The 16,118-nt window shown below is 40.9% G+C and overlaps 1 protein-coding gene across 3 annotated transcripts in view; it reads right to left on the reverse strand.

Annotated features, from left to right (window-relative positions):
- The window catches only part of C15H11orf65 (chromosome 15 C11orf65 homolog), a 120,109-nt gene that overhangs the window by 38,730 nt on the left and 65,261 nt on the right, over window positions 1-16,118 (reverse strand). For all 3 annotated transcript variants that reach the window (XM_015474607.3, XM_059875076.1, XM_059875077.1), the window contains one exon: window positions 12,443-12,535. In XM_015474607.3, the coding sequence (XP_015330093.1) occupies window positions 12,443-12,535 (93 nt within the window). The remainder of the gene's footprint in view (window positions 1-12,442; window positions 12,536-16,118) is intronic.

A 16,118-nucleotide genomic window follows, 5' to 3' on the forward strand; every position in this document is an offset into this window, starting at 1 on the left:
AAAGCAAACATTAATGGATATAAAGAGAGACATGGACTTTAACACTCCATTTTCAAGAATGGACAGATCATTCAGACAGAAGATCAGTTAAAAAACACTGACCTTAAAGAGCTCTCTTTTTCTCTCGATGTGTCTGGATAATGTGTCATCAGTTTAGTGTTTTTCAAAGTACCACCTCTTAGTTTCATTAATCTTTCCTGTTTTTATTTTTGGTTTCTATTTCACTAATTTCTGCTCTGATCTTCATGATTTCATTCCTTCTATTAATTTTGGGTTTTTTTCTTTTTCTAGCTCTTTTAGATGTAAAAGAAAAGGTGCTCAACATTGCTAATCATTAGAGAAATGCAAGTCAAATCCACAGTGAGATATCCCACACTATCAGAATGGTAGTTCTTCTTCAAAAAAAAAGGGACAAGGTAAAATCAACAAAATTAGAAATAAAAAAGGAGAAACTACAAGTGAATCCTTTGCAGAAATACAAAGGATCATAAGAGACTACTACAACTATATGCCAATAAAATTGACAGCCTGGAAGAAATGAACAAATTCTTGGAAAGGTACAATTTTCAAAGACTGAACCAGGAAGAATTAGAAAAGATTAACAGACCAATCACAAGTAATGAAATTAAAACTGTAATTAAAACTCTTCCAACAAACAAAAGTCTAGGACCAAATAGCTTCACAGGAAAATTCTATCAAACATTTAGAGAAAAGCTAACACCTATCCTTCTCAAAGTCTTCCAAAAAACTACAGAGGGAGAAAAATTCCCAAACTCACTCCATAAGGCTGTTATCACTATCACCCTCATAACAAAAGCAGACAAACATATCACAAAAAAGGAAAATTATAGGCCAATAATACTAACTAATATAGATGCAAAACCCCCCAACATAATACTAGTAAACAGAATCCCACAGCATATTAAAAACATAGTATACCAAGATCAAGTGGGATTTATCCAAGGGATGTAAAGATTCTTCAATATATGCAAATCAATCAATGTGATATACCATATTAAAAAGTAAAGATTAAAAACAATATGATCATCTCAAGAGATGCAGATGATACTTTTGACAAAATTTAACACCTAAGACTTCCCTGGTGGCTCAGACGGTAAAGCGTCTGTCTACAATGTGGAAGACCCGGGTTCAATCCCTGGGTTGGGAAGATCCCCTGGAGAAGGAAATGGCAATCCACTCCAGTACTATTGCCTGGCAAATCCCGTGGACAGAGAAGCCTGGTAGGATACAGTCCATGGGGTCGCAAAGAGTTGGACACGACTGAGCAACTTCACTTTCACTTTCACTTTCAACACCTATTTATCATAAAAATTCTCCAGAAAATGGGCATAGAGGGAAACTACCTCAATATAATAAAGGCCATATACAACAAACCCACAACTAACAACATTCTAACTGGTGAAAACTGAAAGCATTTCCTTTAGGATCAGGAACAAGAAAAGGATATAGACCTTTGAACTTTTTTTTGAAATAATTTTAGAAGTCCTAACCATGGCAATTGGAGAAGAAAAGAAATAAAAGTAATCCAAATTGGAGAAGAAGTAATTGTCGCTGTTGCAGATGACATGATGTGACACCTGGAAAATCCTAAAGATACCACCAGAAAACTACTCAGCTCAGTTCAGTTCAGTTGCTCAGTCACGTCCAAATCTTTACGACCCCAGAGACAGCAGCACATCAGGCTTCCCTGTCCATCACCAACTCCCGGAGTTTGCTCAGACTCATGTCCATCCAGTTGGTGATGCCATCCAACCATCTCATCCTCTGTCGTCCCCTTCTCCTTCTGCCTTCCATCTTTCCCAGCATCAGGGTCTTTTCCAATGAGTCAGTCTTCACATCAGGTGGCCAAAGTATTGTAGCTTCAGCTTCAGCATCAGTCCTTCCAATGAATATTCAGGACTGATTTCCTTTGGCATTGACTGGTTGGATCTCCTTGCAATCCAAGGAACTCTCAAGAGTTCTCTCCAACATCGCAGCTCAAAAGCATCAATTCTTGAGTGCTCAGCTTTCTTCATGGTCCAACTCTCACATCCATACAAGACTACTGGAAACAACAGCTTTGACTAGATGAACCTTTCTTGGCAAAATAATGTCTCTGCTTTTTAATATGCTGTCTAGGTTAGTCATAGCTTTTCTTCCAAGGAGCAAGTGTCTTTTAATTTCATGGTCTCACTAACTATCTGCAGTGATTTTGGAGCCAAGAAAAATAAAGTCTGTCACTGCTTCCATTGTTTCCCCCATCTATTTGCCATGAAGTGATGGGACCAGATGCCATGATCTTAGTTTTCTGAATATTGAGTTTAGAGCCAGCTTTTTCACTCTCCTCTTTCACTTGGCTCTTTAGTTCCTCTTCACTTTCTGCCATAAGGGTGGTGTCATCTGCATATCTGCAGTTATTGATATTTCTCCCGGCAATCTTGATTCCAGCATGTGCTTCATCCAGCCTGGCATTTTGCATGATGTAGTCTGCATATAAGTTAAATAAGCAGGGCGACAATATACAGCCTTGACATACTCCTTTCACAATTTGGATCAAGTCCTGGTTCTAACTGTTGTTTCTTGACCTGCATACAGATTTTTCAGGAGGCAGGTAAGGTGATCTGGTATTTCCATCTCTTGAAGTATTTTCCACAGATTGTTGTGATTCATACAGTCAAAGTCTTTGGCATAGTCAATAAAACAGAAATAGATGTTTTTCTGGAACTCTCTTGCTTTTTCTATGATTCAATGGATGTTGACAATTTGATCACTGGTTCCTCTGCCTCTTCTAAATCCAGCTTGAACATCTGGAAGTTCTCAGTTCACATACTGTTGAAGCCTAGCTTGGAGAATTTTGAGCATTATTTTGTTAGTGTGTGAGATGAGTGCAATTGTGCAGTAGTTTGAATACTCTTTGGCATTGCCTTTCTTTGGGATTGAAATGAAAACTGACTTTTCCAGTCCTGTGACCACGGATGAGTTTTCCAAATTTGCTGGCATATTGAGTGCAGCACTTTCACAGCATCATCTTCTAGGATTTGAATAGCCCAACTGGAATTCCATCACCTCCACTAGCTTTGTTTGTAGTGATGCTTCCTAAGGCCCACTTGACTTCACACTCCAGGACATCTGGCTCTAGGTGGGTATTCACACCATCGTGGTTATCTGGAAATATCATGAAGATATTTTTTGCATAGTTCTTCTATGTATTCTTGCCACCTCTTCTTAATATCTTCTGCTTCTGTTAGGTCTGTACCATTTCTGTCCTTTATGTGTCCCTTTGCATAAAATATTCCCTTGGTATCTTTAATTTTCATGAAAAGAACTCTAGTCTTTTCCATTCTATTGTTTTCCTCTATTTCTTTTTATTGATTACTGAAGAAGGCTTTCCCATCTCTCCTTGCTGTTCTTTGGAACTCTGCATTCAAATGGATTTATCTTTCCTTTTATCCTTTACCTTTAGCTTCTCTTCTTTTTTAGCTATTTGTAAGACCTCCTCAGAAAACCATTTTGCCTTTTTTCATTTCTTTTTCTTGGGGATGGTTTTGATCACTGCCTCCTATACAATGTCATGAACCTCTGCCCATAGATCTTCAGGCATCTGTCTATAATATCTAATCCCTTGAATCTATTTGTCACTTCCACTGTATAATCATATGGGATTTGATTTAGGTCATACCTGAATAGTCTATTGGTTTTCCCTACTTTCTGCAATTTAAGCCTGAATTTGGCAATAAGGAGTTCATGATCTGAGCCACAGTAAGCTCCTGGTCTTGTTTTTGCTGACTGTATAGAGTTTCTCCATCTCTGACTGCAAAGAATATAATCAATCTGACTTCAGTATTGACCATCTGGTGATGTCCATGTGTAGAGTGTTCTCTTGTGTTGTTGGAAGAGGGTGTTTGCTATGACCAGTGCATTCTCTTAGCAAAACTCTTGTTAGCCTTTGCCCTGCTTCATTTTTACTCCAAGGCCAAACTTGTCTGTTACTCCAGGTATCTCTTGACTTCCTACTTTTGCATTCCAGTCCCCTAAGATGAAAGGACATTTTTTTTTTTTTTTTGGTGTTAGTTCTAGAAGGTCTTGTAGGTCATTATAGAACCATTCAACTTCAGCTTCTTCAGCATTCGTGGTTGCTGAATCCAAGTGGCATAGACTTGGATTACTGTGATACTGAATGGTTTGCCGTGGAAATTAACAGAGATCATTCTGTCTTTTTTGAGATTGCAACAAAGTACTGCAATTCGGACTCTTTTGTTGACTATGAGGGTTATTCCATTTCTTCTAAGGCATTCTTGACCACAGTAGTAGAAGTAATGGTCATCTGAATTAAATTCATCCATTCCAGTCCATTTTAGTTCACTAATTCCTAAAATGTCAATGTTTACTCTTGCCATCTCCTATTTGACCACTTCCAATTTGCCTTGATTCATGGACCTAATATTCCAGCTTCCTATGCAATATTCTTCTTTACAGCATCGGACTTTACTTCCATCACCAGTCACATCCACAACTGGGTGTTGTTTTCTCTTTGGTCCTGTCTCTTCATTCTTTCCAGAGTTATTTCTCCACTTTTCTCCAGTAGCATATTGGGCACCTACCAACCTGGGTAGTTCATCTTTCAGTGTTCTATCTTTTTGCCTTTTCATACTATTAATGGGGTTCTCAAGGCAAGAATACTGAAGTGGTTTGCTATTCCCATTCTCCTTCCAGTGGACCACATTTTGTCAAAATTCTCCATCATGACCCATCCGTCTTGGGTGGCCCTACATGGCATGGCTCATGATTTCATTGAGTTAGACAAGGCTGTGGTCCATGTAACCAGTTTGGTTAATTTTATGTGACTGTGGTTTTCTTTCTGTCTGCCCTCTCCTGAATAATGGTAAGAGGCTTATGGAAGCTTCCTGATGGGAGAGACTGTGGGTAAAACTGGGATTTGTTCTGATGGGACCATGCTCAGTAAATCTTTAATCTAATTTTCTACTGATTTTTCTCTTGATGGGTGGGGCTGTTTTCCCTCCCTGTTGTTTGGCCTGAGGCCAAACTGTTGACCAAGCCTCCACTGGAAACTCCTGGACACTCACAGGCAAGTATGACTCAGTCTCTTGTGTGGACACTGCTCCTTTCTCCTGGTGCACACTAGGTTTTGTTTGTGCCCTCCAAGAGTAGGTTCCCCCAGTTCTGTGGAAGTTCTGTAATCAAATCCCACTGGCCTCTGAAGTCAAATTCCCTGGGGGTTCTCAGTCCCTTTGCCAGATCTCCAGGTTGGGAAATCTGTTGTGGGTCCTACAGCTTTCTTAAAAGTGTGAAATTTTCTTTGGTATAATAGTTCTGCAGATTGTGGATCATCTTCTCAGAGGCTCCATGGTGGGTAACACTGCATGACCCAGGTCTTCCACAGCCAGTGACTCTGTCCCTGAGGCAGGCCACTGCTCACCTGTTCCTCCACAGGAGACACTCAAAGACTCAAAGGTAGATCTGACTCAGTCTTTATGGGACCTCTGGGTCCTGGTGCACATAAAGTTTTGTTTGAGCCCTCCAAGCGTTTCTGGCGGGTATGGGGTTTGATTCTAAATGGGATTTCACCCCTCCTACCGTCTTGTTGGGGCTTCTCCTTTGCCCTTGCACGTGGAGTATCCTTTTATGGTGGTGTCCTACATTTTTCTGTCAATGGTTGTTCAGTAGCGAGTTGTAATTTTGGAGTTCTTGCAGGAGAAGATGAGTGCATGTCCTTCTATTCTGTCATCTTTCTGCTGGAAAACTACTCAGTTCAGGTCAGTTCAGTTCAGTCGCTCAGTCGTGTCCGACTCTTTGCAACCCCATGAATTGCAGCACACCAGGCCTCCCTGTCCATCACCAACTCCCGGAGTTCACTCAAACTCACATCCATCAAGTCGGTGAGGCCATCCAGCCATCTCATCCACTGTTGTCCCCTTCTCCTCCCGCACCCAATCCCTCCCAGCATCAGAGTCTTTTCCAGTGAGTCAACTCTTCACATGAGGTGGCCAAAGTACTGGAGTTTCAGCTTTAGCATCATTCCTTCCAAAGAACACTCAGGGCTGATCTCCTTCAGAATGGACTGGTCGGATCTCCTTGCAGTCCAAGGGACTCTCAAGAGTCTTCTCCAACATCACAGTTCAAAGGCATTAATTCTTCGGTCCTCAGCTTTCTTCACAGTCCAACTCTCACATCCATACATGACCACTGGAAAAACAATAGCCTTGACTAGACGGACTTTGTTGGCAAAGTAATATCTCTGCTTTTGAATATGCTATCTAGGTTGGTCATAACTTTTCTTCCAAGGAGTAAGCGTCTTTTAATTTCATGGCTGCGTCACCATCTGCAGTGATTTTGGAGCCCAAAAAGATAAAGTCTGACACTGTTTCCCCATCTATTTCCCATGAAGTGGTGGGACCAGATGCCATGATCTTAGTTTTCTGAATGTTGAGCTTTAAGCCAACTTTTTCACTCTTCTCTTTCACTTTCATCAAGAGGCTTTTTAGTTCCTCTTCACTTTCTGCCATAAGGGTAGTGTCATCTGCATATCTGGGGTTATTGATATTTCTCCCGGCAATCTTGATTCCAGCTTGTGCTTCTTCCAGCCTAGCATTTCTCATGATGTACTCTGCATATAAGTTAAATAAGCAGGGTGACAATATACAGCCTTGACGTACTCCTTTTCCCATTTGCAACCAGTATGTTGTTCCACGTCCAGGCTGCAACGGTGCATAAGCATGGCCAAGAGAAGCTACCCCACGTCCGAGGTCAGGGGCCGTGGTCTAGAGTGCCAGGCTGCGACAGTGCAGGAATGGCCGAGAGGAGCTACCCCACGTCCGAGTTCAGGGGTGGTGGCCGGGAGGAGCTATCCCACTTCCGAGGTCAGGGGCGGTGGCCAGGAGGAGCTATCCCACTTCTGAGGTCAGGGGCAGCGGCCGAGAGTAGCTACCCCGTGTCTGAGGTCAGGGTCAGTGGCCCAGAGTGCCAGGGTGCAACGGTGCAGGAACGGCCGAGAGGAGCTACCCCACGCCCGAGGAAAACTACTAGAGCTCATCAGTGAATTCAGTAAAGTTGCAAGCTACAAAATTAATACACAGAAATCTCCTGCATTCCTATATACTAACAACAAAAGATCATAAAGAGAAATTAACGAAACAATTCCATTTACCATTGCAACGAAAAGCATAAAATAGCTAGGTTTGCCGACAAAGGTCTAGTCAAAGCTATGGTTTTTCTGGTAGTCATATACAGATATCAGTTGGACCATAAAGAAAGCTGAGCTCCAAAGAATTGATGCTTTTAACTGTGGTGTTGGAGAAGACTCTTGAGAGTCCCCTGGACTGGAAGGAGATCCAACCAGTCCATTCTAAAGGAAATCAGTCCTGAATATTCATTGAAAGGAGTGATGCTGAAACTCCAATATTTTGGCCATCTGATGCGAAGAACTGACTCACTGGAAAAGACCCTGATGCTGGAAAAGATTAAAGGCAGGAGGAGAAGGGAGCAACAGAGGATGAGATGGTTGGATGGCATCACTGACTCGATAGACATGAATTTGAGCAAGCTTTGGGAGTTGATGATGGACAGGGAAGCGGGGCATGCTGCAGTCCACGGGGTCACAAAGAGTTGGACAAGACTGAGTGACTGAACTGAAATGAACTGATACCTACCGAAAGAGGCAAAAGGCCTGTGCTCAGAAAACTATAAAACACAAGTGAAAGAAATCAAAGATACACAAACAGATGAAGAGACATACTATGTTCTTGATTTGGTAAAATCAATATTGTGAAAATGACTATACTACCCAAAGCAAGCTACAGATTCAATGCATTCCCTATCAAATTACCAATGGCATTCTTCACAGAGTTGGAAGAAAAATTTTTACATTTTATATGGGAACACAAAAGATCCTGAAAGTCAAATCAATCTTGAGAAAGAAATATGGAACTTGAGGAATCAGGCTCCCTGACTTCAGACTATATTACAAAGCTACAGTAATCAAGACTGTATAGTATAGGCACAAAAACAGAAATATAGATCAGTCGCCCAAAATAGAAAGCCCAGAGATAAACCTGCACATATATGGTCACATAATCTACAACAAAGGAAGCAATGATATACAATGAAGAAAATACAGCCTCTTCAATACATGGTGTTGGAAAAACTGGACAGCAACATTTAAAAGGATGAAAGTAGAACACTACGTAACACCATACACAAAAATAAACTCAAAATGGATTAAAGACCTAAATGTAAGACTAGATACTATAAAACTCTTAAGAGGAAAATAGGAAACCTACTCTGTGACATAAACCACAGCAAGGTCTTTTTTTTTTGTTTAATATATATATATATTTAACCTTTTAATTTATTTATTTTTAATTGAAGGATAATGATTATTACTTTAAAATATTTTGTTGATTTCTGCCATTTATCAACATGAATCAGCCATAGGTATACCTATGTTCCCTCCCTCTTGAACTTCCCTCCCACCTCCCACCCCATCTGACCCACCCCTCTAGGTTTTCAGAGGCCTAGATTTGAGTCCCTCTGTTATACAGCAAATTCCCACTGGCTATCTATTTTATATATGGTAGTGCATGTTTCCATGTTACTCTCTCCATTTGTCCCACCCTCTCTTTCCCTCTCCTGTGTCTACAAGTCTGTTCTCAATGTCTGTGCTGCCATTAGTTCAGTTCAGTTCAGTTCAGTCACTCAGTCGTGTCCGACTCTTTGTGACCCCATGAATCACAGCACGCCAGGCCTCCCTGTCCATCACCATCTCCTGGAGTTCACTCAAACTCATGTCCATTGAGTCCGTGATGCCATCCAGCCATCTATCTCATCCTCTGTCATCCCCTTTTCCTCCTGCCCCCAATCCCTCCCAGCATCAGAGTCTTTTCCAATGAGTCAGCTCTTCGCATGAGGTGGCCAAAGTACTGGAGTTTCAGCTTTAGCATCATTCCTTCCAAAGAAATCCCAGGGCTGATCTCCTTTAGAATGGACTGGTTGGATCTCCTTGCAGTCCAAGGGACTCTCAAGAGTCTTCTCCAACACCACAGTTCAAAAGCATCAATTCTTTGGTGCTCAGCTTTCTTCATAGTCCAACTCTCATCCATACATGACCAGTGGAAAAACCATAGCCTTGACTAGACTGACCTTTGTTGGCAAAGTAATGTCTCTGCTTTTGAATATGCTATCTAGGTTGGCCATAACTTTTCTTCCAAGGAGTAAGCGTCTTTTAATTTCATGGCTGCGTCACCATCTGCAGTGATTTTGGAGCCCAAAAAGATAAAGTCTGACACTGTTTCCCCATCTATTTTCCATGAAGTGATGGGACCAGATGCCATGATCTTCATTTTCTGAATGTTGAGCTTTAAGCCAACTTTTTCACTCTTCTCTTTCACTTTCATCAAGAGGCTTTTTAGTTCCTCTTCACTTTCTGCCATAAGGGTGGTGTCATCTGCATATCTGAGGTTATTGATATTTCTCCCGGCCACTGCTGCCCTACAAATACATTCATCAGTACCATCTTTCTAAATTCCATATATATGTGTCCATATACTATATTTGTTTTTCTCTTTCTGACTTACTTCACTCTGTATAATAGGCTCTAGGTTCATCCACCTCATTAGAACTGACTCAAATGCATTCCTTTTTATGGCTGAGTAATATTCCATTGTTTGTATATACCACAGCTTCTTTATCTATTTATCTGTCCATGGACATCCAGGCTGCCTCCCTCTTCTAGCTATTGTAATAATGCTGCAATTAACATTGGGGTACATGCATCATTTTCAATTATGCTTTTCTCAGGGTATTTGCCCAGTAGTGGGATTGTTGGGTCATATGATACTATTAAGGGCTTCCCAGGTGGCACAAGTGGTAAACAAACTGCCTGACAATGCAGGAGACATAAGAGATGTGGGTTTGATTCCTGGGTCAGAAAGATCCCCTGGAAGGGGAAATGGCAAACCACTCCAGTATTCTTGCCTGGAAAATCCCCATGAACAGAGGAGGCCAGAGGGCTACAGTCCACAGGGTCACAAAGAGTTGGACAAGACTGAAGTGACTGAGCACTCAAACACCCATGGTAGTTTTATTCCTAGTTTTTTAAGGAATCTCCATACTATTCTTCTGAAACTCCAATATTTTGGTCACCTGATGCGAAGAGCTGACTCATTTGAAAATACCCTGATGCCAGGAAAGATTGAACGCAGGAGGAGAAGGGGACGACAGAGGATGAGATGGTTGGATGGCATCACCAACTCAATGGACATGAGTTTGGGTAAACTCTGGGAGTTGGTGATGGACAGGGAGGCCTGGCATGCTGAGGTTCATGGGGATGCAAAGTCAGACATGACTGCGCGACTGAACTGATACTGTTCTCCATAGTGGCTGTATCAATTTCAGTTCAGTTCAGTCGCTCAGTCGTGTCCAACTCTTTGCAACCCCATGGACTGCAGCACACCAACTTTCCTGTCTATCACCAACTCCCAGAGCATGTTCAAACTCATGTCCTTTGAGTCGGTGATGCCATCCAACCATCTCACACTTTGTTGTCCCATTCTCCTCCTGCCTTTAATCCTTCCCAGCAACAAGGTCTTTTCCAATGAGTCAGTTCTTCACATCAGGAGGCCAAAGTATTACATTCCCCCCAACAGTGCAAAGGCAGGATTTTTTTGACCCACCTCCTTGAGTTAGGAAAAAAAAATTTTTTTAATGGGACTTAAAAGCTTTTTAACACAAAGAAAACCATAAATGAGATGAAAAGACAATCCTCAGAATGTGAGAAAATATTTGCAAACAAAGCGATGAATGAAGGATAAATCTTCAAAATATACAAACAGCTGATGGAACCCAATAAAAAAAAAAAAAAACCCCAATCAAAAAAATGGGTGGAAAACTTAAACAGACATGTCTCCAAAGATGAGAAACCGATGACAAAAGGCACACAAAAAGATGCTCAACAACTGATAATTATTAGAGAAATGCAAATCAAAAGTAAAATGAAGTATCATTTTATACTGGTCAGAATGGCCATCATCAAAAAAATCTACAAACAATAAATGCCGGAGAGGATGTGGAGAAAAGGGAGCTGTTGATGGGAATGTAAATTGATATAGCCACTGTGGAGAACAGTGTGGAAACTTAAAAAGCTCCACTTTAAAGAGCTAAAAAAGAACAATCATATGACCCAACAATCCCACTACAGGGCATATACCCAGAGAAAACTATAATTCAAAATGACACATGTGCTCCAATGTTCACTGCAGCACTATTTACAATAGCCAGGATATGGAAACCTAAATGTCCAATGATAGATGAATAGATAAAGAAGATATGCTACATATAAACAGTGGAATATTACTCGGCCATAAAAAGAAACAGAATTGAGTCATTTGTAGAGATGTGAATGAACTAGAGTCTGTCGTACAGAGTGAAGTAAGACAGAAAGAGTAAAACAAATATATTAACGCATATACGTGAAATCTAGAAATGTACAGATTAACCCAGTTCCAGGGCAAAGGTAGAGATGCAAATGTAGAGAACAGATATGTGGACACAGGGGGAATGTGAGGGTGGGATGAATTAAGAGATTAGGATTGATGTATATACACTATCTTGTGTAAATTTGATAGTTAGTGGGAACCTGCTGTACTCCACAAGGAGCTCAGCTCAGTGCTCTGTGATGACCTAGATGGGTGGGGTTGGGGGGTGGGGCAGGAGGAAGGTCTAAGATGGAGTCGATATATGTATACTGCTGCTGCTGTTGCTAAGTCGCTTCAGTTGTGTCCGACTCTGTGCGACCCCATAGACAGAAGCCCACCAGGCTCCCCCGTCCCTGGGATTCTCCAGGCAAGAACACTGGAGTGGGTTGCCATTTCCTTCTCCAATGGATGAAAGTGAAAAGTGACAGTGAAGTCGCTCAGTCGTGTCCGACTCCTAGCGACCCCATGGACTGCAGCCTACGAGGCTCCTCCGTCCATGGGATTCTCCAGGCAAGAATACTGGAGTGGGGTGCCATCGCCTTCTCCGGGATATATGTATAGGCAATGGCACCCCACTCCAGTACTTTTGCCTAGAAAATCCCATGGACGGAGGAGCCTGGTAGGCTGCAGTCCATGGGGTCCCTAGAGTCGGACATGACTGAGCGACTTCACTGTCACTTTTCACTTTCATGCACTGGAGAAGGAAATGGCAACCCACTCCAGTGTTCTTGCCTGGAGAATCCCAGGGACGGGAGGCCTGGTGGGCTGCCATCTATGGGACGGTAAATCAGTGGACACGACTGAAGCGACACAGCAGCAGCAGCAGCAGCAAAGCTTATTCACTTCGTTGTACAACAGAAACTAATACAACATTGTAAAGCAATTATACTTCACTTGAAAAGAATAAAAAATAGACGTATTTATACATCATGAAAAAAATATAATGTCCTTACCTCTTTAGGATTAATATATCTCACTATCTGACGTGGCTCCCCTTGTCTTCTTATGTTAATCAGACGTTTAAAGTGTTGGAATACAGCGACATTCTAAAGGTTCAAACAATAGGATTTTACTGTTAAAACTGGGTTTCCTACCTCTAATTAGCTTTTTGCCTAATTAGGGAAAAATGAGTGAAAATCATGAGATAGATTTTACTGTTGTGAAATAGATTTTAGAAATATTATCCAATCACGGTTTGCTTTCACAAGCCAGGTAATATTGGTATTATTCTCATAGGGGTTTACCCTTAAATTGGTAATTCTATTGCAAGGAAGTGTAAATAAATGTCCAAAACTTTGGTTGTATCACTTTTGTATAGTCCAGAGTAATGTAGGAGAAAGACAAAACACAGCCTAGAGGTTAAGCACACTAAGTATGGCATGATATTGTCTGGGCTCAAGTGTTAGTACTTACTAGCTGTGTAAGTACTTGATCCTGAACAAGCTGCTTAACCTCCATGCTCAGTTTCTCATCTAAAATATGGGAACGACAGTACTGTTTCATACAGCTACATTTAGGAATAAATGAGTTAACATTTGTAAAGCATTTAGAATAGCTTCTGGCACAGAAGAGCATTCAACAAATATTATCTATTATTATCATTACAAAAGCCTCCTTATTCCTGTAGTAATTCCACTGATTTACCAACCTTATCTTCTTCTCATGTTAGTGCAAATTTAGTCAAACTACTCCAAGCAATTCTTGTATCCTGGAAAGCTATCTTTGGTAACTTTCCTCTCATACCTTATTCCTCCCCAAACCCTTAATAACTCTTAAAATGTTCCCCATCTGCTCCTTTGCTTATATTAAATCAAATCAAATAAAGCCAAGTTGAAGTAATCCTTAAAACCAGTATCACAATATGAAGTCCCACCACAATTGCTTGTGGGAGATGGTGCAGCCCATATCAACACAAATACTATTCTTTCTGAAAGGAAGATGTAATATTCTTAAGTAAAACCCCAAATTGAGTATCAAGAAAAATTTATGATGGTTTGAAATCTGAACAGTATTTTCTAAATTTGTATATTACTGTATCAAACCACTCTCAAATTTAATGACTTAAAGCAAAAACCATCTTTCTGTGGGTTGAAAGAGAACTTCTATTTTTGTGTGGAGTCATGTATTTGGGCCTAGTCATTTGCTAGATCAGATTGGAGTTAGGTGATTTAATATGGTCTCACACACTATCTGGGTCTTCAGCTTGGATTGTTGGAACATCTGTGGTGGCCTGGCTTCTCTCTCCACATACACTTTCAGTTAGAGTTTCTCTGCAGTGTGTGGGTTTCAAAGTATGAGAGATATAGACAGAGAGAGAGAAATTGCAAGGCCTTGTCATGGAAGTCACACAGCATCACTTAGTTAGAATTCTATTGGTAAATTCAGGACCTAGCAGGTCTCAGGAGGTCTAGTGCAAAGTGTGACCCATAGAAAGTTCCATATATGTATGGAACCTCGTCCAGGAGTGGCTCAGAAGAGAAATACTTATAGGGGACAGAACTTCGAGCATCATACCCATTGTATACTATGCCTGGAAGGAAAGATGGCCAGTGATACAGATCTAAAGATGGAGAATAACTGATGGTTTGGCTGGATCGTCAGGGATTTGGAAAGAAAATTGTTTTTTGGTTAGAAAAATTGTTGGGGAAGAGGGAAGACCCCTCACACTTGAGCACCAACTGTGAAGATATTCATATCCCATATCAATTCTCAACAAAAAGCAATCTCAGCAGAGAAGAATATTAATAATCAAGTGTGCAAGTTGACCCATTCAGTCAGCCTTTTTGCCCTAGCCGCTGTTCTTGTCCAATGGGCTTGTGAACAAAATGGCCATGCCAACAGGAATGGAGGTTATTCATGGGATAAACAACATGAATTTTTACTCACTATATCTGGCTACTACGACTGCCGAGTGTCCACTTTGTCAACACTGAGAGCAGCACTGATCCCCTGATACAGTCTCATTCCTTGAGGAAATTAACCAGGTTTCTTGTGGGATATCAGTTAGTTGGAACACTTGCATTACAGAAGGGCTAACACTTGATTCTCACTGGAATTGATACTTTATACTCCTGGATAGCTCTACATAGTCAGCAAAAACAAGACTAGGAGCTGACTGGGGCTCAGATCATGAACTCCTGATTGCAAAATTCAGATTGAAATTGAAGAAAGCAAGGAAATCCACTAGACTATTCAGGTATGACCTAAATCAAATCCTTTACGATTATGCAGTAGAAGTGACAAATATTTTCAAGGGATTAGATCTGACAGACTAAATGCCTGAGGAACTATGGGCAGAGGTTGGTGACACTGTACAGGAGGCAGTATTCTAAACCATCGCCAAGAAAAAGAAAGGCAAAAAGGTAAAATGGTTGTCTGAGGAGGCCTTACACATTGCTAAGAAAAGAAGAGAAGCAAAAGGCAAAGGAGAAAAGGAAGATATACCCATCTAAATGCAGAGTTTCAAAGAACAGCAAGGAGAGATAAGAAAGCCTTCCTAAATAATCAGTGCAAAGAAATAGAGGAAAACAATAGGATGGGAAGGTTAGAGATCTTCTCATGAAAACTAGAGATACCAACGGAACATTTCATACAAAGATGGGCACAATAAGGACAGAAATGGTATGGACCTAACAGAAGCAGAAGATATTAAGAACAGGTAGCAAGAATATACAGAAGAACTATACAAAAAAGATCTTAATGACCCAGATAACCATGATGGTGTTATCACTCACCTAGAGCAAGACATCCTGGAATGTGAAGTCAAGTGGGCCTTGGAAAGCATCACTATGAACAAAGCTAGCTAGTGGAGGTGATGGAATTCCAGTTGGGCTATTTCAAATCCTAAAAGATGATGCTGTGAAAGTGCTGCACTCAACACACCAGCAAATTTGGAAAACTCATCCGTGGTCACAGGACTGGAAAAGTCAGTTTTCATTTCAATCCCAAAGAAAGGCAATGTCAAAGACTGTTCAAACTACCACACAATTGTACTCATCTCTCACACTAACAAAATAATGCTCAAAATTCTCCAAGCTAGGATTCAACAGTACGTGAATTGAGAACTTCCAGATGTTCAAGCTGGATTTAGAAAAGGCAGAGGACCCAGCAATCAAATTGTCAACATCCACTGGATCATAGAAAAAGCAAAAGAGTTCCAGAAAAACATCTATTTCTGCTTTATTGACTACGCCAAAGACTTTGACTGTGTGGATCACAACAAACTGTGGAAAATTCTTCAAGAGATGGGAATACCAGACCACCTTACCTGCCTCCTGAAAAATCTGTATGCAGGTCAAGAAACAACAGTTAGAACTGGGCATGGAACAATGGACTTGTTCCAAATTGTGAAATGAGTATGTCAAGGCTACTCACCCTACTTATTTAACTTATATGCAGAGTAAATCATGTGAAATGCTGGGCTGGATAAAGAAGAAGCTGGAATCAAGATTGCTGGGAGAAATATCAATAACCTCAGATATGCAGATGACACCACCCTTATGGCAAAAAGCAAAGAAAAAACAAAGAGCCTCGTGATGAAAGTGAAAGTGGAGAGTAAAAAAAGTTAGCTCTAAACTCAACATTCAAAAAACTAACATCATGGCATCTGGTCCCATCACTTCATGGGAA

This window comes from Bos taurus, chromosome 15 (genome assembly GCF_002263795.3).
Source record: "Bos taurus isolate L1 Dominette 01449 registration number 42190680 breed Hereford chromosome 15, ARS-UCD2.0, whole genome shotgun sequence".
NCBI lineage: Eukaryota > Metazoa > Chordata > Mammalia > Artiodactyla > Bovidae > Bos > Bos taurus.